General features: G+C 29.6%; 2 protein-coding genes across 2 annotated transcripts; one reads left to right on the top strand and one right to left on the bottom strand.

Moving 5' to 3' along the window:
• Nucleotides 1–1,751: 1,751 nt before the first annotated feature.
• Nucleotides 1,752–4,513, top strand: LOC107945175 (gamma-glutamyl peptidase 5). Its single transcript, XM_016879046.2, has 4 exons — nt 1,752–2,261; nt 3,750–3,905; nt 3,997–4,164; nt 4,244–4,513. The coding sequence occupies exons 1-4, from the start codon at nt 1,950–1,952 to the stop codon at nt 4,343–4,345; spliced, it is 738 nt and encodes a 245-aa protein (XP_016734535.1). The 5' UTR covers nt 1,752–1,949; the 3' UTR covers nt 4,346–4,513.
• A 2,722-nt stretch (nt 4,514–7,235) lies between these two features.
• On the bottom strand, nt 7,236–8,308 carry LOC107940835 (L-type lectin-domain containing receptor kinase IX.1-like). The gene is made up of 3 exons (XM_016874299.1): nt 8,251–8,308; nt 7,731–8,154; nt 7,236–7,668 (listed from the first exon to the last, which is right to left on the bottom strand). The coding sequence occupies exons 1-3, from the start codon at nt 8,306–8,308 to the stop codon at nt 7,236–7,238; spliced, it is 915 nt and encodes a 304-aa protein (XP_016729788.1).
• Nucleotides 8,309–20,465: the final 12,157 nt, after the last annotated feature.

Genomic DNA, 20,465 nt, shown 5'->3' with positions numbered 1-20,465 from the left:
AATTGAGAAAAACTTCATATTAAGTGATAAATAGATCCTTATATACGTATTATTTTTTACACTTATTTGTTGAAAAGGTTTTATAATTTATTTTTTTATTTTGGATGACCAAATGTGCTTAAAAAATTAAATCACCCAAAATATTAATTTTCATTTGATTTAAGTTTTTCAATTGCTTATCAAACAAGGCCTTAGTCTTATTTTTTTTCATAAAAGTATAGTAACTTAATAAATTTATTGCTATTACACCTTAATTTTATCATATGAATTCAATTCAACCACCATTGAACCTAATTATGATAATTTATTTATATATTTTGTCAATTTCTTGTTGTTGAGGAATTGGTTGTTTTTAATATGAAAAGAGAAATGAAACTAAAAATTTCACAAAAGCAATTGTTATATTTATTTTGGAAAATTATTTAGTATATTGTTAGTAGAATTTTTATACTCCACAAATAGTATTAGGATATTTTTAAGTGTCGTATAAATGTATAGTAAAATATTCAAAAAAAAAACACATATCAACCGACGACGTCAAAACAGGCTCGATGTTGGGACAAAGGCGTCCCTGATGTTGGGACGGTGTGATAGTTTTTGGTTATGGATGTGGCGACGACATCGTGACAAGGAGAGCTAGCACGTCATGATGATTCCTGATGTTATGCAACCATGTTTTGTACAACTCAACAAGACTTCTTCTTCCAATTGGACTCTGATTATTTTAGGGTTATTTTAGTCATTTTAGCCCTTAATATTGAACCTATTTAAAGGGTATTTGAAACCTTAATTTAGACATGCCAATCAACAAGGACTTTTCTTTGAAGGCGACAAGATGTAGTTACATATGAAGTTTTGGTGAGAGTTTGAGAGAATTTTGTGAAACCTCTTTTGTGAGAGCTTTGGGTGTGAGTTTTGTATTTGGGGCTTGGGTTTTGTATTATCATTGTACTCTCGATTTGTTTACTCCATTAATGTTAAGTCAATGCCTCTTTTGTCATAATTTTTATTCTCTTCGAAGGAATTTTTCACATAAAATTTTTATTAATTCTTTTTTACCATTTTGTTTTCATTATTTATACAAGTACATCCCAACATTCATAACTATCTTTAATTTGCTAGGCTCACATCATGAATACCAATCTATTAGCAATTAACTGTCTAATTTAATGCAAATTAACAAAGCAATATATAAACGCACAATAAAATGAAGTCTAGCAATAATGTTATGCCGAAAACAAGAGAAATAAGTTTATCTTCAATGTATTTGGTCATTTCCCAACTTTACTTATTTTTATTGAAAATTTGCTTCAAATGGAAGGATTAAATTGAATAAAGGTTTAAAAATTGATGATTAAGTTTATTATTATGTCTAATATATAAAATATCGTTATACAATTCTTAATACCTATAACATGCCAAATCTAAAAATAATACATGGTTAAGCGTGATTTAACACACGTCATGTGTATGTTACAACAATAATGGTGTCAACTCAACTAAACTTAATCGATGATCAAATATTAAAATAAATATTTGACAATAAAAAAATTATTTTACACTTTCATTAAATAAATAAAAATTAATTCGATTATTTTTTAATAAAAGAATCAAAATGTAATTCAAAATATACAGAATGATTTGATTTACATAGTAATTAGTATAGAATAAAGATTTTTTTTATAAACAAATAAAGAATAGTTTTAATGATATAAGGCTATTTATGTAATTCAAGTCACCAACCATGCCCAATTTCTTCACCTTACTCCTTTATAAGAAATCCCAAATAAACTTTACATTCCCACAAGTTGTTTAAGAGAAAGAAGAAGAAGAAGAAGAAGAAGAGCAAAGCAAAAAGAAAGAAACCCTTCTTCAACATCTCCATCCATTTCTCTCCCATTAAAAACCCTACTCTGTTGATTATAGAGATATAAGGGAGATAATATATAATGGGTGGTGGGAAGAGATTTGCTGTTCTTCTGTGTGCTGAGGATTCAGAGTACGTTAAAAAGAGGTACGGCGGTTACTACGGTGTTTTCGTTGAAATGCTGGCTGAGGAAGGCGAGACTTGGGACGTGTTCAGGGTGGCCAACGGTGAGTTCCCCGACGACGAACAAGTTGATCGCTTTGATGGCTTCGTTATAACGGGGAGTTGCAATGACGCGCACGGCAATGACGCTTGGATATGTCGGCTGGTTTCGCTTTTGAAAAAGTTGGATTCTTTGAATAGAAAAGTCCTCGGCATTTGCTTTGGTCACCAGGTTGGTATATTTTAATTTAAGTAATTAACATTTAATTATTTTCTCTACTCCTTTATTATTACTATATTATGATAATATGCACGGCAAAAATAATATTTATAACATATTATTAATAATATTATTCATTTCATTTATTTAATAAAAATATAATTTTATCAATACAATATGACGTGAGTTCGATTATATTAAAATATATTATTATCTTATTTATAAGTTAGAGCAAAATTATATATAATTCTATACATTGATAAATATTATTGGTCACAGTATCCATCAATTATATTAATGAGGGGATATTAAATATTGAGTGGTCCATAAACCATAGTGTACCGACATACTTTCCATCTAATTTGGAGGTTTTTATTTTTAATTATGGACCAACATTTTCAATCTTATGCCACTTTTCTTGTCTGTAGAAAGGCTTAAAGGATGAATTGTATGGTGTCCATTGGTTAAACTGTGCAAAAAATAACCAAAAGCCAAACACCTTTGTTTATTCTTTTATTATGATACAAAAGTTTTCCAAAAATGGTATAAAAAAGTAATATTAATTAAAATTTGAATACAAATTTTTTCACTAAAGGCCAAAGGCCAAAGGCCGAACCTTAATTGTGAAGTGAAAGAAAATAATCACTTATTGGGCATGGGTTATGTTTGTTTTGCCTTTTTCTTCTTTCTTCACCAAATCTCATTATTGACCACTTAATTAACATTTTGTTTTCTTTACTAAAGGTCCACAATTAATGATCAACCAAGTCACTAGCACAATTCAAAAAGTGAGAGGATTTAAATAAAAATAAATTTAGATAAAATTTAAGTTTTATTTTTTAAATGAGTCAAGTATTGGGTAAGATTATTTTTACCCTAGTTTAGCTGGAATATAACAATTATTGTTAAGTGAAAATTAAAATTTTAAAAATAAAAAATTAAAAATAGCCAAAGTAATGTATACAAAATTCATAACTTTTACGAAAAACAGGGACTTAATAGCAGAATTTAACCTTAATTAAATTATGGATGACCCTAGGAACTGTAGAGGTTATATATATATATGAAAAACGAATGAATGATAATGTCGACAACTCAGGTGCTGGTTGGCAGTCTCAGCATATGGATTTAAACAAAAGCTGCCTTTATTTATTTCATTAATATGAATTGCTAGTAGGCAGGGTTAGTTGGGGTTGTCAGCAGCAAAGTTATTGGACTCACATCTCATCGGCTGAATACCGATGGAATTCAATCAATTGATTGTGTAAATTAATTGAATGAGTGATTAAATGTATTAAATCAAATTTAACCAATTAAATTAATAATTAGTGATTTGGTTGATTTGATCATTGATCTAATTAAAAAAAGATTGTGAGATTTTCTAAATTTCCTACCAATTGCACCGCACGTATATTTTCTCCATATGATTCATACAATGTAATACTATCCATACCTATTATTTCTTTGACCTAAATGTTCACTTTTCTTAACTATCATAAGGTTCTTAGCCGTGCACTGGGAGGAAAGACAGGCCGTGCCATCACCGGTTGGGACATTGGTGTTACAACCATTCATTTCTCATCATCTTCATCAAAGCTCTTCTCGTCTTTGAAAATCCCAACCACTCTTTCCATCATCGAGTGCCACCGTGACGAGGTTTGTCGATTTTTCCAAGAAGAAAATTCGATAATCTATTGTTTCGAGATTTAAATTAATGATTTTTTTCCCTTCTAATGTACTACCATAGGTCCGAGAACTTCCGCCGAAAGCAGAGGTGATTGCATGGTCCGAGAAAACTGGGGTCGAGATGTTTCGATATGGGAATCATATCATGGGCATTCAAGGTCACCCTGAATACACTAAAGACATTCTTGTTCACCTCATCGATCGGCTCAGCCAACGCGATTTCATTGTGGTAAATCGATTGTTATTTAATGGTTGAATCGTGAAGAATAAATAAAAAGATTTTGAAGGGTTTTACGTATCAAATGCAGGACTCATATGCTGATGATTTGAAAGCAAATATGGGGAAAATGGAGCCTGATAAAGATGCATGGAAGAAACTATGCACCAGCTTCCTCAAGGGTAGATTATGATCCAAATTTACAAAAAATAAAAAATAAAAGAAGATTGAAGTATTGAAGAAGTAGATGTTTAAGTGTCATGACTTGCGCATATTCTAGTCCCGTGACATAAGAACTTGGATTTCGAATGATCCATTTTAATTTCCAAGAAAATTAATATTCAATTATTCATAATTTTTTTTATAATTGGTTTTTTATTCTTAATTTTGAAATAATAAATTTAAATTTGATAATCTAAAATCATTATCGTCAAAATCAATTTATTGTGATTATTGGAGTCGAACTTTAAATGTTATAAGCACCTTTCTAATTTTATTCCGGGGCTTTTGGTGAAATTACTTGTGTATAATTCCTCTAATATTAAGTACTTTTAGAATTGAAACAAGTTGGTAAAATTGATAACAGTATTAAAAGAAATCATCCAAAATTTTGACATAACATGTATGTTGGCACAAATTTAACATGATATTGAAAATAAGCGTAAGCTATTAAAATAGTTACTTTTGTTTACCTCAGATTACATTTTATTTACTCATGTTTGAAATGTTATGTTTTAGTCACTTATGTTATCGCGTTGTAACATTTAATCACTGAGTCGTTAATTTTCGTTAACAGTGTAATAGAGAGCTGATGTGACACGTTAAATCATCATTTTAAACGAAAATTTTAGGTTAAATTCTACAATTGATCCCTATATTTTTTCATTTTGAGCAATTTAATTTTTTTCTTTTATGTTCTTTTCACTTTCCTTTTTTTTTATTTTCCATTCTCTTCTCCTTCTTCTCCTATTTTTCTCCCTTCTTCATTTCTTTTAAAGTAGTTTTTCTATGTTTTACATTTATTAAAACTAGTCCACAAGCTTGCCTCACTCGAAAAAATTAAATTGTTAAAAAAATAAAAGTATAGAGACTAGTTTTAACAAATAGAAAGCATAAAAAAATTACATTAAAAGAAATAGAGAAGGGAGGAAAATAGAGAGAAATAAAAGAGAATGAAAAAAAAGAAGAAAAAAAAGGAAATTAGAAAAAAGACATAAAAGAAAAAATTAAATTGCTCAAAACAAAAAAATATAGGGACTGGTTGTATAGATTAATCTAAAATTTTTGTTTGAAATGATGATTTAACGTGCCACGCCAGCTTACCATTACACTATTAACGATAATTAATGGCTTAGTGAATAAAATGTTACAACGCGATAACATAAATGACTAAAACTTAACATTTCAAATATAAATTACTAAAATGTAACCTGAGGTAAATAAAAGTGACTATTTTGATTGTTTACCCAGACAATTATGTCTAGAATATAATAAATTAATTAATTTTAATATAATGTGAATTTTAATTAGAAAAAATACATGCATCTAATATTAATATATTGTAAAAAAAACTAAAATTGTGTGTGTGTGTTTTTTTTTACTTTAATTTACTAATTACTTTAGAAAATAAATAAAATATGATTAGTTTTATAAAGTTTTTTTTTCTTTTAAATGAATTACAAGAAGGTAAAACTTTAATACAACTTAAACTTAGACTACGTTTGAAATGGTGAATATTTTAACTATTATACCAACACGGGGTTTACAATTGAGTAAAAGTTGATTCCATTGAAAATAAAGAAACACTTTAGTGGACTGTTTTTTTCTCTAAAATTTTCCAATTTTTGTTTGTAGTTAATTAATTAATTAAATCAAAATATCTCTTTTAAAAGCCACATGTCGGCTTTTATAACAAATTAATATTCACTACCTGTACAATTTTATTATTAATTATCATATTTATTTTAGTCATCTTCATCAATGTTATCACTATTTTGGATGATTTTTGTTAACACCCTTAATTATTTTACCAAATTGCTTTCATTTTAAAAGTATAGGGACTTGATTGGTCCATTCTTTAATAACTTGATATTAGAAGAACTGAGTAGGGACTCTCCCATAAATAATTACATTTAGAAATAATTAAATTAAGATGGGAAGATAGTTTACAGCTATGGCTATGGTGATATAATTAAAACAATTACCCACTCGAGACTATTAATAACAAAGCAATTATTACACTTTGAAAATAATAACAACGGAAAACTATTAAAATTGTCACTTTTATTTTTTTCAGTTTACATTTTAGTTATTTATATTTGAAATGTTATGTTTTAGTCACTTACGTTAACGTATTGTGACATTTTAGTTACTGAGCTATTAATTGCTGTTAACGGTATAAAGGTAAGTTGACGTGACATGTTAATTCATCATTTCAAGCAAAAGTTTTAGGTTAAATTATACAATTAATCCCCATATTTTTTTCGTTTTGAGTAAATTTTTTTCCTCTATTTTTCTCCTCTCCATCTCTTTTAACATAAAAGAAAAAGAATAAATTGCTCAAAATGAAAAAAAAATTGAGATCAATTATATAATTTAACCTAAAATTTTCATTTGAAATAATGATTTAACGTGTCACATTAGCTTAGCGTTACCTCATTAATAACAATTAACGCTCAATGACTAAAATATTACAACATGTTAACATAAATTATTAAAACGTAACATTTCAAACATAAATGACTAAAATGTAATCTGAGAGAGACAAAAGTGACTATTTTAATAGTTTACTCTAACAATTACAAGACAAATAGTGATCTTCATAGCCAATGAAAACAACAATACAAAAAGTGTAGAAACCATGGATGTAATGTAACAAAGCATCAAAACTGGAAAACAATAAATTGACAATGAAGTTAACTACAAGAACTCACAGCTTGGCTTCCACCTGGCTGGAGTCCTTGTTTTATCCTTTCAAGGAATGGATACTTGAAGCAGTGCCTGAACTTTGAGTTTGGCTTCTGCTGGAGACGTTGCTATGGGATGAAATAAATGTTGAAGATGTAATAATATTGTAGCTGCAATTATGCTGGAACCGGCATCTCCGGTGGTAGCATGGGCAGTGCTGCTTTGAAAGAAAGGATGTCGACTGCCTGCATTATAGATGGGCGGTCAAAATAGTTTGGGTGAGCACAAGCCAGCCCAACTAAGAGCAGCCGTTCCATTTGTTCCATGTCGTAATTGCCAGACAATCTTGGGTCTGCAGAATCAAAAAGACTCTCTTTCCCATATAGTTCCCAAACCCATTCCACCAGTTTTGTTTTGAATCTCTGGCCGTTCCTTTCGATTAAAGCAATGGCCTTCTTCCCGGAGGCTATTTCTAAGGCAACAATACCAAAGCTATATACATCGGATTCTTTAATGGCTTTGTATGTGTCAAGACACTCGGGTGCTATATAACCGTCCGTCCCGAGCATAACCTCAGTTGTTTGAGACCCTTGTCCATGGTCAACAACCCTAGCCGACCCAAGGTCACCAAGCTAGACATTGAAACTCAAATCCAACAGAACATGCATTACTTGATGTCTCGATGCAGCATGCATTGGTCAAATTCTTCTTGCAAATAGAACAACGCTGAGGCCACTCCCATGGCGATTTTATACCTTGTATCCCGTGTCAACAAGCATGGCTCTCTATGTAGATGGTAATCGAGACTCTTATTTGGAAGGAACTCATACACAATGAGGAACTCGTTATTGTCATGGCACCAACCGATGAGTTGGACCAAATTCCTATGCCTCAATCTGGTAATAGTTGTAACTTCTGATTCGTACTCTTTCACTCCTTGGTGAGAATTTGTAGTTATCCTTTTGACAGCAATACTGCAGTTGATGTTACTCAAGAAGCCTAAATAAACCTTTCCAAAAACTCCCACTCCAAGGAGGCCTTCATCGGCAAAATTACTAGTTGCAAACCTGAGTTCCCTGTAGCAAAACTTCCTACCTGCTGTACCATTTCCATTTCTCTGTTGACAGACATGGCTCTATCTTCCCTCATCCTACTGTACTTTCTCTCTCCTACAGAATAACCAAACCAGACCCAGAACTAGGAGCAAAGTAGAAATGCCACCAACAATGGCTACAACTACCATAGCCATGTCACATTATCCCTCAACCCTCGACTCTCAAGCTTTCCCAACTATTGTCTAGCACCGGTCAGGCATCGTCAACCATCGACTATCATATTCGGATATTAATTTTAAAATGAAAAAATGTAAAACAAATTAGTTTTTTATTTGATTTTATATTAATTTTAAAATTTTAATTTTTTTGGATTCAAATTTTTGCGGATTTGGGTATCCGACATAAGGTTGAAAATGTTAAATTCAGAAATTTTACTAATTCATATATTCGACGAATATTGCTATTTAATTCAGATTTTGATAATAGAAGTTAGATTTTTTTGAATTCAGATTTTAAGGTAAATTTGCGAATTTGAATAATCCAGAATTTGTAAATATCCGACCCACTGCCATCTCTAATTAATGGGGTAATAGAAAGTTAACATAGCATATTATATCGTCATTTCAAATGAAAATTTTAGATTAAATTTTACAACTAATATTATATTTTTCATTTGTAATAATTTCATTTTATTTCATTTATTTCTTTTTACTAGAAAGAAAAAAAAAGTATAAATATTAACCATGTAATTTGACCTAACATTTCTTGTTTGAAATAATGGTATAACATATTACATCAACTTGTAGCTAGTTAATAACATAATAAATTGATAATACTAATGAATATATAATAATTTTTCAAATTTAATGACCAAAAATATAATTTAAACTATATATAATTGATTAAATCTATAATTTACCTATCATTTTAATTCAGTTTTAAATTCATATAATTTAACTTTGAAAAATAATATAAACCCAAAATCCAAAATAACTAAAAAAAATTATGAAAAAAATGGTGGCGATGATATTTTAAATTTTTAAAATTCGGTGATTAAAATATAATTTAAATTATATGACCCATCATTTTATAGAGTGATAAATCTAAAGTGGGGTATAACTTAACTTTGAAGAAGATAATATAAATCTAAAAATAAATCAAATATTTATTTTATGAAAAAAATAATTTAATTTTTCTTTTTTGTATTTTCATGTCTATTTTTATATTTATATTTAGGGTTCATGGTTGTTCTTTTCAAGAATATCATCTTCAAAGTTTAAACTTATATCTCTCTTAAAGAATATAGTATACTTTAACATTGCATCTAACACTTGTTGATATAATCTATAATAATTGATATTAATCTGCAATTATTTTCTTTGGTTGGGAACAATTGTAATATTAAAATAGAAATCTTTTGATATATTTTTTTATATAATGTCTAAAATTACTCGTAACCCTTTCCAATTCATAAATATGAGGATAACGCACTTCAACACACTTGAACATACGTCCTCTTATATTAACAACAAACAATAAAAAATCAAACCGCTAAAACTCGAGTTATAGACTTACCTCGTTGTAACATCCAACACCTTAATTGGTATTATCAAGGTGAACATCGAACACACTCTTTGAAAATGAAGAAAGGGGATTGGTGCCTTCACTGAAGTGATTTCGTTTCGTTGTAAATTTTTAAAGTAATTAAATATATAAAAATTACCACATATTCATTTAATATTATTTGTATAATGGTTTTAATGGTTTTTGTAAGTAAAGCAAATTGTATAAGTAAATATTGACTTATTGATTACTTAAGATTTAATTAAAATTAAGTTACATTAAATGATTAGATTGCAACAAGAGAAAACAATTTATGTTAGTAGTTAATCTAAATTGTTCATAGACTATGGGGTCAAATTAAACAAACGACTAATATAAGCAATATTATGTTGTCTATAAGTTCAATTAGAGAGATAGCTTGTCCTAGCTATCGAAACAACTTCCAAAAATAAAGATATAGATGCAATTATTTGAATTGACAATACATTAGATATGAACCAAGTTGAATTTATCCTATGATCTTAAGGTAGTGGGTTAAATGTTATTATGTTGGGTATATAACTTATACATGATAACGCTTCACTCACAGTAGTTGAATAATAGCTCAATAAAAGTAGTAAATGATATATTCTCATTGACATTTTTTGTATTATGAAAATGAAACATGAGATCATGAGTCATTTTTTGGGTCAAATTATTTTATCATTACTAGTATGAGTAATGACCATTTTCGTTACGGAGTGTACAGTTGTCGAAGTTGTCAAAATTAAAACATATTTGAAAAAAAATAGTAGAAGAGACAAGTAGGGTCGAATCCATAAGGATTAATAAAAATTTTATTCCTTCAGCTAAAACAAATAAAATAAAGGGGAATGGTGGGGTTTTTACTTAAAGAAAAGTTAACAATTAAAATTAAGGTTTGGAAAAAAAAAACAAAGAAAGCAATAATCAAAATTTTGAGAAAAATCGATGAGATGAAACTCTAGTTGAAGTAAATTATTCATTTGATTTAAGAGTTTGATCATTGATGCAAAGATGATTTTCAATGTTCTTTAATAAATTGGTTATAGTTGCCGATAATTGTCTAGCAACCTAATCTCTTCTTATCTTATTGATAATTAAGGCAATTGTCATTAATTACTTCCCTTATTGACAAACAATCCTATAACAATCACTTAAAAATTTAATCTATCAATAGCATTAAGAACGATAGACACACAATCAATGTATATTTAGGCTAGATCACATGCCCACACTACACAAATAATCATACAGTAGTCACAAATATTAGAAATCAATAGTTTGACTAATTATCTAATTGGCAAATCAGTTGTTCAAAGCTATCAAATACAATTAAGAAGGCCATTGTATGATTTTAAATGGGCCATTGTATTCTTGTTTTAAAAGGCCAATTAAGAAGGCAATTAAAGATGTCATATTACAGGGTTTTTCTTTTGAAGGCTACAAGATGTAATCACTGATGAGTTGTAGTGAGAGTTTTCATGGTAATTAGGGAGAGAATTTTGTTTCTAAGTTACGACTTTGTATTTGAGTTTTGAGTTTGTACATTTAGTACATTTAAGTTTATTTTCTCTATATTGTACTCTCCTTTGTTTACTCATTTAGTGAAAAGTCGAAGCCTCTTTCACCCATGTTTTTTATCCTCTTTGGAGGAGTTTTCCATGTAAAATATTTGTATTCATTCTTCTCTATTGTTCTTGTTTGTTGCCTAAACGAGTGGATCCCCAACAAAAACTCATGTAAAAAATAATGCCTATTCAAAATAAGCAAAAAAAATTCAATTTCTTTACTAAAATAAGGTATAGAAGTTGCTAAATATTACCAATTGAAATAATTTATTGCTAATTCATATGCTAAAACATGCCTAGAAAATAATACTCCAACCAAATGTAAGATAAATGATTTGCATTATGAAAATTGTGAATGAATGGACAAAATTATGAATAAGAAATAGATTGCATGAATTAATATATGCACAAAATGTAATTTCTCAAAGAGGCAAAAGATGACTTAAAATTAATCGATTTTCTTTGAATTATTATTTAATTGAATGAATAAATTAAATAATTGAGTGCAAAGTGAAAAATTAAATTACATAATCATCGTAATCTAAATTTATTCGGATAATTAAATAAATTTATCCATAAATTTTAATTAAATAATTAAATATTTCAGCTTAATTTTTTCATTCAAGCTTAAAAAATTGGACCCATTTAGATTGGCCCAATTGACACAAAATGGCATTGATGTCGTGGCATAGGACTTTGGCTATCTTGAGTCTTACATGCATAAAACTCTCCCGATTTAATTAATTTGCAGCTTTGAATTAAAATTAAATTTTTGTATATTTTCCTTTATAAATACCCTATTTGATATAATACAAATTATTAAGAGAAACTCTGCAGCAATTTTTTTTTGGTATTTTATTTGAATATTTTTAGTGTATTTTCTTGAGTTTGAGATTTTAAATTGGGAGTGATTATAATTGCAATTATTTAATAATTATAATTTAAATTTATAAGTTTAAACTTTAGTTGCGAGTTAGAGGTTTGTGCAAAGCTTTTCTCAAGGGAGTCTCGATGTAATACCCCTACCCGTATTCATTGCCGGAATAGGGTACGAAGTATTACCGGAGTTTACGAATTAAATTTTTTTTTAACTCAATATAACCCCTTTATAGATATCTAACCTTCCCTTAAATTTTAAACCAAAAACAATCAACATCAACCAATCCAATTTAACATATTTTCAAGATAAATTCATGCATATTTATAAAATAACGCCACCACATACCCAAAACTAGGTTTGTTAACCATACCAATGGCTAACTTTACATTCATTTCATAGAATCATTTACCTTATTAGCTTATACATGCCATTGATTTCCAAAATAAAGTTTCTTTATATACCAAAAATCCTGAGGTTGATAGTGTGATGTGTCTCCGACCAAATTCGACCTCCGAGCTCTTAAAACTACAAAATAGGGGAAAAGGAAATAGGGTAAGCACTTTGTGCTTAGTAAGCTCATGTAACAAGAATTATACTTACCTAATATTTTCAATACAATACAATAAACATTCTATATCCTATCCATTTAATGCATTATTACCCTAATATGCACAAACTCAACATTCAAGTTTGTACAATAATTTCCATGTGTCAATAATAATATTTATGATGATTGATGAGCTCATCAATACCATGAGTTCCATTTCCTTGTTATTTTTCCATATTTATCCCGTTGAATTTATTGGAATTTCGATGGATTTTCAGAGGTACACTTTTAGCGTACAATTCCGGGTCTGTCAATTCATATTCATGTGCGCACATTTCCATTTCAGAGAGCACACTCCCGCGAACCTCAACCTTGCAGCGGGATTACCAGTCCAGGCTAAATCCCCAGCAATATAAACTCATAGAGTATTGTCGGGATTACCAGTCCAGGCTAAATCCCCTGCAACGGCAATTACTCTAATGAGCTTGGATCTGAATTACCAGTCCAGGCTAAATCCAGACCCTAATTCGGATTACCCGTCCGGGCTAAATCCATTTTACACATATTCTTCGGGAGGGCTATATCAGGATAGGATCACCCGTCCGGGCTAGATCCTTTTTACCGTCAATTCCTTTTCAGAGATCCATCGAATTTTCCTTTCATTCAACCGGGATTTCTTCCCATTTTATCAAATATATCAATGTTTCATAAATTTTCATACAATGAACATTCAAATCATATTCACATTAATAACATACAATCTCAAGCATTTAAGAATATAATTCAAGTTACACGAACTTACCTTGATACTTGTTTGTAAACAGTAAAAATCTACTAATCCCGAACTTTTTCCTTTCCTCGATCTAGCTTCGTATTTGAATATTCTGGATCTAAATAAATAAATTTAATTATCAATTTAATACATTTCATGTTCATATGCAACATTCTCTATAATTCAACTATTATTTATAGTTCATTCAAAGCTGTCTACTTGAGTCATATTCACTAAATTATTTTTACCTTGAGCTACAGAACTCAAAATTATGATCCGATAATTTTTCCTGAAACTAGACTCATATATCTTCTTACCATAAAATTTTCAGAATTTTGGTTTAGCCAATAAGTACATTTTATTCTTTAAAGTCACCCCTGTTCTGCTGTCTGACAGTTCTGACCCTTCTTCACTAAAAATTAATTATCTCTTCATACAGAATTCAAATGATGTTCTTGTTTATTTCTCTTAAAAATAGACTCTTTCAGGATTCTAGAAATATAAATTTAAGCTCCTAATTATTTTTATTCAATTTTTTTATGATTTTTCAAAGTCAGAACAGGGGAACCCGAATTCATTCTGACCTTGTCTCACAAAATTCATTATATCTCAAAATTTACAAATCCATTGCTTACACTCTTTCTTCTATGAGAAACTAGACTCAATAAGCTTTAATTCCATATTTTTTCATCTTCTAATTCGATTTATACAATTTATGGTGATTTTTCAAAGTTAGTCTACTGCTGCTGTCCAAACTGTTTTTGTGCAAGCTGTTTATTACCATTTTTCCCCTAAGTTTTAATAAATGATAATTTCGTCCCTACTCAATTAGCCTCTAAATTGAGCTGATTTTTATCAATTAACATTTTATTCTATCACCTTAAAATAGTTTACAACCTTTAGGAATCATAATTTCAGCAATAGACTTTAATTCCAAGCATTTTTACAATTAGGTCCTAAAAATCAATTTCTATTGAAATTACCTAATAAAATCATCTCATAAACAAATTAAAGCTTTAATTTCATTCTATTTCATCATAAAATTACAGCACTCAACCATGTTGACTTTCAATTTCATCCATGAAATCAAAAACTAATGAATTTAATAGTAGGACCTAGTTGTAAAAGTCTTAGAAACACAAAAATTACAAGAAAAAGGCAAGGATTAACTCACTTGGTGCAAAAATTATGAAATACCAGCTTATAGAACCCTCCTATGGCGTTTTTATCTGCTGGAATTGAAAAGAAATGAAGAGAAATCTAGATATTTCCTATTTAGTCCTAGTTTTATTTAGTTAATTTTGCAATATTCCAATTTTACCCTTAATTTATCAATTTTTCTGCTGATTTCATACCCTTGTCGTCCAGCCCAAATAAATTTTGGGTCTAATTTCCTTTTAAATCCTTTCTCATTAGACTTTTAAGCTATTTAATCATTCTAGCAACTTTTACACCTATTATAATTTAGTCCTTTTCATTTAATTGACTACCCAAACATTAAAATTTCCTAACGAAATTTTAATAACACATTACTAACATTTCATAAATATTTATAAAATTATTTTCGACTCAGTTTTACGAGATAGAGGTCTCGATACCTTGTTTTTACCCAATTTTTTTAGTAATTTCTTTTTCTAACTAACCACTAAATCGGTAAAATTTTTCTATCAATATTTTTATACGATTTTCCTATCATATCAATTTTCATGCAAAAATATTGAAATAAATTTCTCTTTAAATCGGATTTGTGGTTACGAAACCATTGTTCCGATAATTTTGAATTTAGGCCATTACACTCGATTTTTGTTTTGTTTTCGATTATTTGAGTTAGAGTCTACTCTCTAAACAATTATGAGCTCAAAAATAATGAAGAAGATTAATTAATTGAAAGCTTAAGCATTCGGATTTTAATTCGGGTTGATAGAAAAGTCCAAACACCTTACTTTAAGCACATGACACCTTTAGTTTAGTGTAATATATACTTACCCCATATGGTTTCATGAATGCCCATTTGGTCCCCCACTCCCCTTTAGTTTGAAGAATATCCCATAAATTTCCTTGAGTTCTGTCGAAACCCCATTTTTCACATATTTTAAAATTTTAAATTTAATGAAAATACGAGAGAATCGACTTTTGAAAAACAAATACATGGAGTCGCCACCGATCTTTTTGTTTTGGTGTGATTGGGTCACCTAAGAATTTGGTTATTTTAATAAAACGCTTTTGATTTACTAAAACGACGATTCTGGTCTACAAGAATATGAGAAAACGGGCTCGGGAGTCGGTTACGTATGAGGAAGGATTAGCACCTTCATTACGCCCAAAATTGGTACCAAATCGATTAAATACTGTCCTTATGTCTAAAATTAAAATGAAATGTGGTTCTTTTTAATAGCATTTGAATAACCCGAGTTGGTTGCCAAAGATTCTCTTGCGTAAGAGGAATATGGCATCACATCCAGCACGATAGAACCTGATTCTTTATGCCCTTGAAAACGTGATAAATTTTGACTTCCAAAGGTTTATATGTTGAAAACCGTAAAAGGATGTCCAATTATTTAGTCCAACGAGAAAATTGAAACCCAGCACAGTAGAGCACGATTCCTCGAATTCCTGAACATCGAACATTGCCTCACCTTAGAAAGTACGAGTGAAATTCCAAAGGGATCTTTGATTGTCTTGAACAAATGAAAAAACGCAACCTAGTACGACAGGGCACGATTCTCAAATTGCCAAACATCGAACATCGCCTTCGTTTTTAATAAACATGAATAAAAACCTAAAGGAATATTCGATTGTTTTGAACAAACGAGAAATCACAACCCAGCACGATAGGACATGATTCCCGAATTGTCAAACCCCGAGTATTGCCTTCGTTTTAAAGGATTTTAAAAAGATATGAGTGAAATTTTGAATGGGATATTTGATTGTTTTAAGCAGACGAGAAATTGCAACCCAGCCCGTTAGGGTACGATTCCGTGAATTCCCAAATATCGCATATCGCTCTCGTTTAAGGGATTTTTTAATAGCCGCGGGTGAAATTCTAAAGGGACCTTCGATTACTTTGAGCAAACGAGGAATTGCCACCCAACACGTTAGGACACGATTCCACGAATTACCAAGTATCGAATATTGCCTTTGTTTTAAAGGAAATTGTGAAACCAGCTTAAAACACATTAATTTGATTTGAAATAAGACAAAATGGATTACAAAATTTGGGTTTTATAAAACCAATGGCGACTTCACTAAGGATAGATATATAATGTTTGAAATGGATGTTATAGAATGAAAGTTCGAATCAAATTACACGTAAAATATTTTAAACACGAATTCATTTAGAAGTTAATAAAATACACGGTAATGTAAATAATGTATGTAATATGAAAGAATAATAAAGACATATGGCAAGATATAATGCACTAAATAAATTTACAAAACATATAACTTTTTTTAAAAATAATTATTTGTAAAAACATAGAAATACCTACAAGCTTAAATTAATCTTATAACAAATTATAAAATGGACATAAACATTTTGAAGATGGCGTATCTATTCAAAGTTGACAAATGTATATACACATAAAAATGGTATTTAAATGCGAGACTTTAAATCAAAACAATACATAATAAAATGTGTTCTAAAAGAAAGACTTATATACATAAAATAATATATATATAAATAAATTTAAAAGAATTTGTAAAATAAATTGTCATGGGACTAAAGATGCACATAAGATTAAATTAATTATAGACTTAAAAGACACACTCCTATGTACAAAGTATTTTTTTTTGTATAAAATATCCATCTAAAGATGACCATATACCTATAATAAAAGGGGAAACGATTTAAATAATATATACACCATGGAAGGTTTTTAAATAACAAAAAGGTATGATAAAATACATGTTATATACATAAGGTTTTAAAGTATATATATATAAATAAACTTAGGAATGATTGTTTGTAAAAATATCATAGAAATATATATAAGGAAAAATGTTTATTGGAATATATATATGAAAAATTAAAATGTATAAGGCATTCGAGAATAACAAAAATGCTTTGTTAAATATAATCTTTAGAAATGCATACACTAGGTTTATAAATGCACATATACCTATAAATATATTTAAAAACAATTATTTGTAAAGAATACACACTTTAGTAATACATCCAAGGTTGAATCAACTTCATTATAAACTACACGTAATAAACTTAAAAACATATTTTTACATATAAGGAAAACTATAAGTGTAAAGAACATGGATTTAATAGTGTATAGACATCAAAAATACACATGCATATAATAATAATTTAAAAGATGTATTATATTGGATTATGTAATATAGTATGAGAATAAATTTAAAAGAAATCGTATGTATAAAATAATATAAAGATTAATAATATACATAAAATAATATACCTTATTATAAAGTATACACATGTATATAAAAACATTTCAAACGAACAAATTTAAAGAAAAATGAATAAATAGACTTATATAATTTTATATAGATATACACACACGTATATAAATAAAAGTATGAATAACAAACTAAAACCATACAAAAATTAATAACATACTCCAAGATTATATACTAAATGGTGAAATAAAAAAGAAAATCGAAAATAAAAGGGTTTCAAAGAATAAAATAGAAAATGTCGAAGATAATGAATAAAAAAAAAGGCTCAATTGAAACACAAATAAAACCGAATGGACATTTAATAAATAAAATGAGTTGCTGAAATTAGAAGAAGGACTAAAGCTTGACGCCCACAAACACATAGGGACTAGAACTGGCAATATACTAGATCCTCAAAGTGCTGCGTTTAGGCACGAATCCGACTGCAAATAAGCGCAAACTATAAGTCCAAATTAAAAAACTCAGGGAGTCTCGAACGAACTCAATTAGAGGCTAATATAAAAAAGAGGGACTAGAAGCACAAATTCCCCTCTACCACGACGAACGCGCGGGTCATGAGGGCGCTGAATCGGGTCGGTCGGGTTTAACTACACGACACCGTTTTGGAGCCATTGAGCTGGACTCAAAACGATGCCGCATGAGGTCCCTTAAAAGGGCTAAAATCTGAGGATTCGGCTTCACAAACCCTAACTCCCTTTTTCTTCAGCCGCACCTCTATTTTCTCCCTCAAAAAAGCACCAGCCCACCGCAAGGTGCGGTGACCGACGCCCCAAGCTTCGAAGTATGGCCTATTTTGGCCTCAGATCCCCCTTCTATCTCCGATTACAACGAAGTGATAGGGGACCGACGGCCTAGAAGCGAGGTAAGTCCTGTTTTTTTCGTTATACAAAAAGAAGTCAAAGCGAAATGAAAGAGCGATGGAACTAATTCAGAGGAAATGAATGAAACTCATGAAATCACCTTTTTCTTCGGTTCCTTTTTCTTTTGTATTTCAGTATGTAAAATGTCTGTGTTTGCCTCCTTTTACAAAGATTAAAGACTATGGCTTTTTCCCCGGAAAAAAGAAAAAAGTAAAAAATATACAATTGTTCTCTGTTTCTATTCGCTGCTATTGTTTTGTTGTTTGTCTTCTTGCAGGTACGGAGGAGGACGTGGAGGCACGAGGGGCGCTGGGGCGTACGAGGGTCGTGCGTGGGAGCTTACGGATGCTGGAGGCTGCGGCGCCAAGGTGGAAACCCTAGGGTTTCTATGGATAGTCTGATCTTGGGCCATTTGGACCCAATTTATTTTATTTGGATATTGGGTTATGGGTTTTAAATGTTGGGTCTAGGGTCATATAAATTGGGCTTGGGTAGTTTTGTTTTTTGGGCTGTTTAACATTGTAAATGGACTTGAAATTTGGTTATTTGGATTTGTTTTTTAATTTTAGTTTTTGGTTGTTGGGCCTGGGCAGATTTGGGTCCTTACAAGTTCTATTTACTCCGCAAATTTTAAATAAAAAGATAATAACAATAAACTGAATTTATTAAATTATTTTACGTAGAATTAATTAGTTATCATTCTTAGGAAGGTTTTAATGAAAATAATTGATTAAAATATAAAATTAAAAATATTTCAAAGTAAGTATTTTAATTAAATAGTTAAAAATTTAACACGTATTTTAACAAAAAAAACTATTAAACTAAAATTAAAATAGCTAACAAAAACAATATATATTGTCTTCACTTGGATGGAGTGATAGTTAAGGTTTTTTACAGACACCCGTATAATACAGGTTTAAATTGTGTGACTTCCATCCCTAATCCCCAATATTGTATCAAAAACAAAAACAATGTATAATTATTATTGCTAATCCAAGTGAGCATATATAGAGATTTCCTTGGTGAATAACTATGTGAGTCTACATGGTCCACATTATTAGGCACCTAACAAGGCGTTCCCACTGTGTGAATCACTGCCTTTTCAAGTATTCAGGCTGTCATCTGAATTAAGAGACGAAATCCCTTCTTGTTTATGTCCCACAATGTGAATTATATATAGATTTATTCTAATATAAGTTTGAATATCTTCTTATAATAAATTCAGTTGTGTTTTTTAATGATTAATTATGATTATAATTGTTTGGATGTATTATACATAATTTAATAGTATTAACAATTCAACTTTTATTTTTTAAATTTGAAAAATAAATGAATTAAATTTTTTGAAATCAACCAAAGCAATCATTACACTAAGAAGAATAAAATATTTAAATAGAGTGATTTTCGGACTTTTTTATTTAAATAACCGAAATAATTTAATTAAGTATTAAAATGACCTACTTTTTTAATTAAACACTAAAATGACTTGAAATCTATAGTAAAAGTTGGTAGAGCCAAATTATATGGCGCCACCAACTTGCCACGTCAGCAGGGGCATAAAAAATTAATTTTTTGGTGGAACTATGTAAAATGGCGCCACCTATATAAATACCATGGAAATACTGCAAGTTCTGGAAAAATAAGGGATTTCAAAACAATTTTTCATTTTCTGGTAGAGCCAATTTAAATGGCGCTACCAGACCTGACACCCTTCT

This window comes from Gossypium hirsutum, chromosome A04 (genome assembly GCF_007990345.1).
Source record: "Gossypium hirsutum isolate 1008001.06 chromosome A04, Gossypium_hirsutum_v2.1, whole genome shotgun sequence".
Lineage (NCBI taxonomy): Eukaryota > Viridiplantae > Streptophyta > Magnoliopsida > Malvales > Malvaceae > Gossypium > Gossypium hirsutum.
Note: the sequence above shows the minus strand (reverse complement) of the source record. Positions and strands in the feature narration are given on the sequence as shown.

What these genes read in the sequence shown, in the direction of transcription:
- LOC107945175 (XM_016879046.2), top strand. Translation starts at nt 1,950, where the DNA reads ATGGGTGGTGGGAAGAGATTTGCTGTTCTTCTGTGTGCTGAGGATTCA. An exon ending in GCATTTGCTTTGGTCACCAG is followed by an intron (nt 2,262 to 3,749) that starts GTTGGTATATTT and finishes AACTATCATAAG; the next exon opens with GTTCTTAGCCGTGCACTGGG. An exon ending in GCCAACGCGATTTCATTGTG is followed by an intron (nt 4,165 to 4,243) that starts GTAAATCGATTG and finishes TATCAAATGCAG; the next exon opens with GACTCATATGCTGATGATTT.
- LOC107940835 (XM_016874299.1), bottom strand. Translation starts at nt 8,308, where the DNA reads ATGGCTATGGTAGTTGTAGCCATTGTTGGTGGCATTTCTACTTTGCTC. An exon ending in TACTTTGCTCCTAGTTCTGG is followed by an intron (nt 8,155 to 8,250) that starts GTCTGGTTTGGT and finishes ATGGTACAGCAG; the next exon opens with GTAGGAAGTTTTGCTACAGG. An exon ending in ATGCTGCATCGAGACATCAA is followed by an intron (nt 7,669 to 7,730) that starts GTAATGCATGTT and finishes TGGGTCGGCTAG; the next exon opens with GGTTGTTGACCATGGACAAG.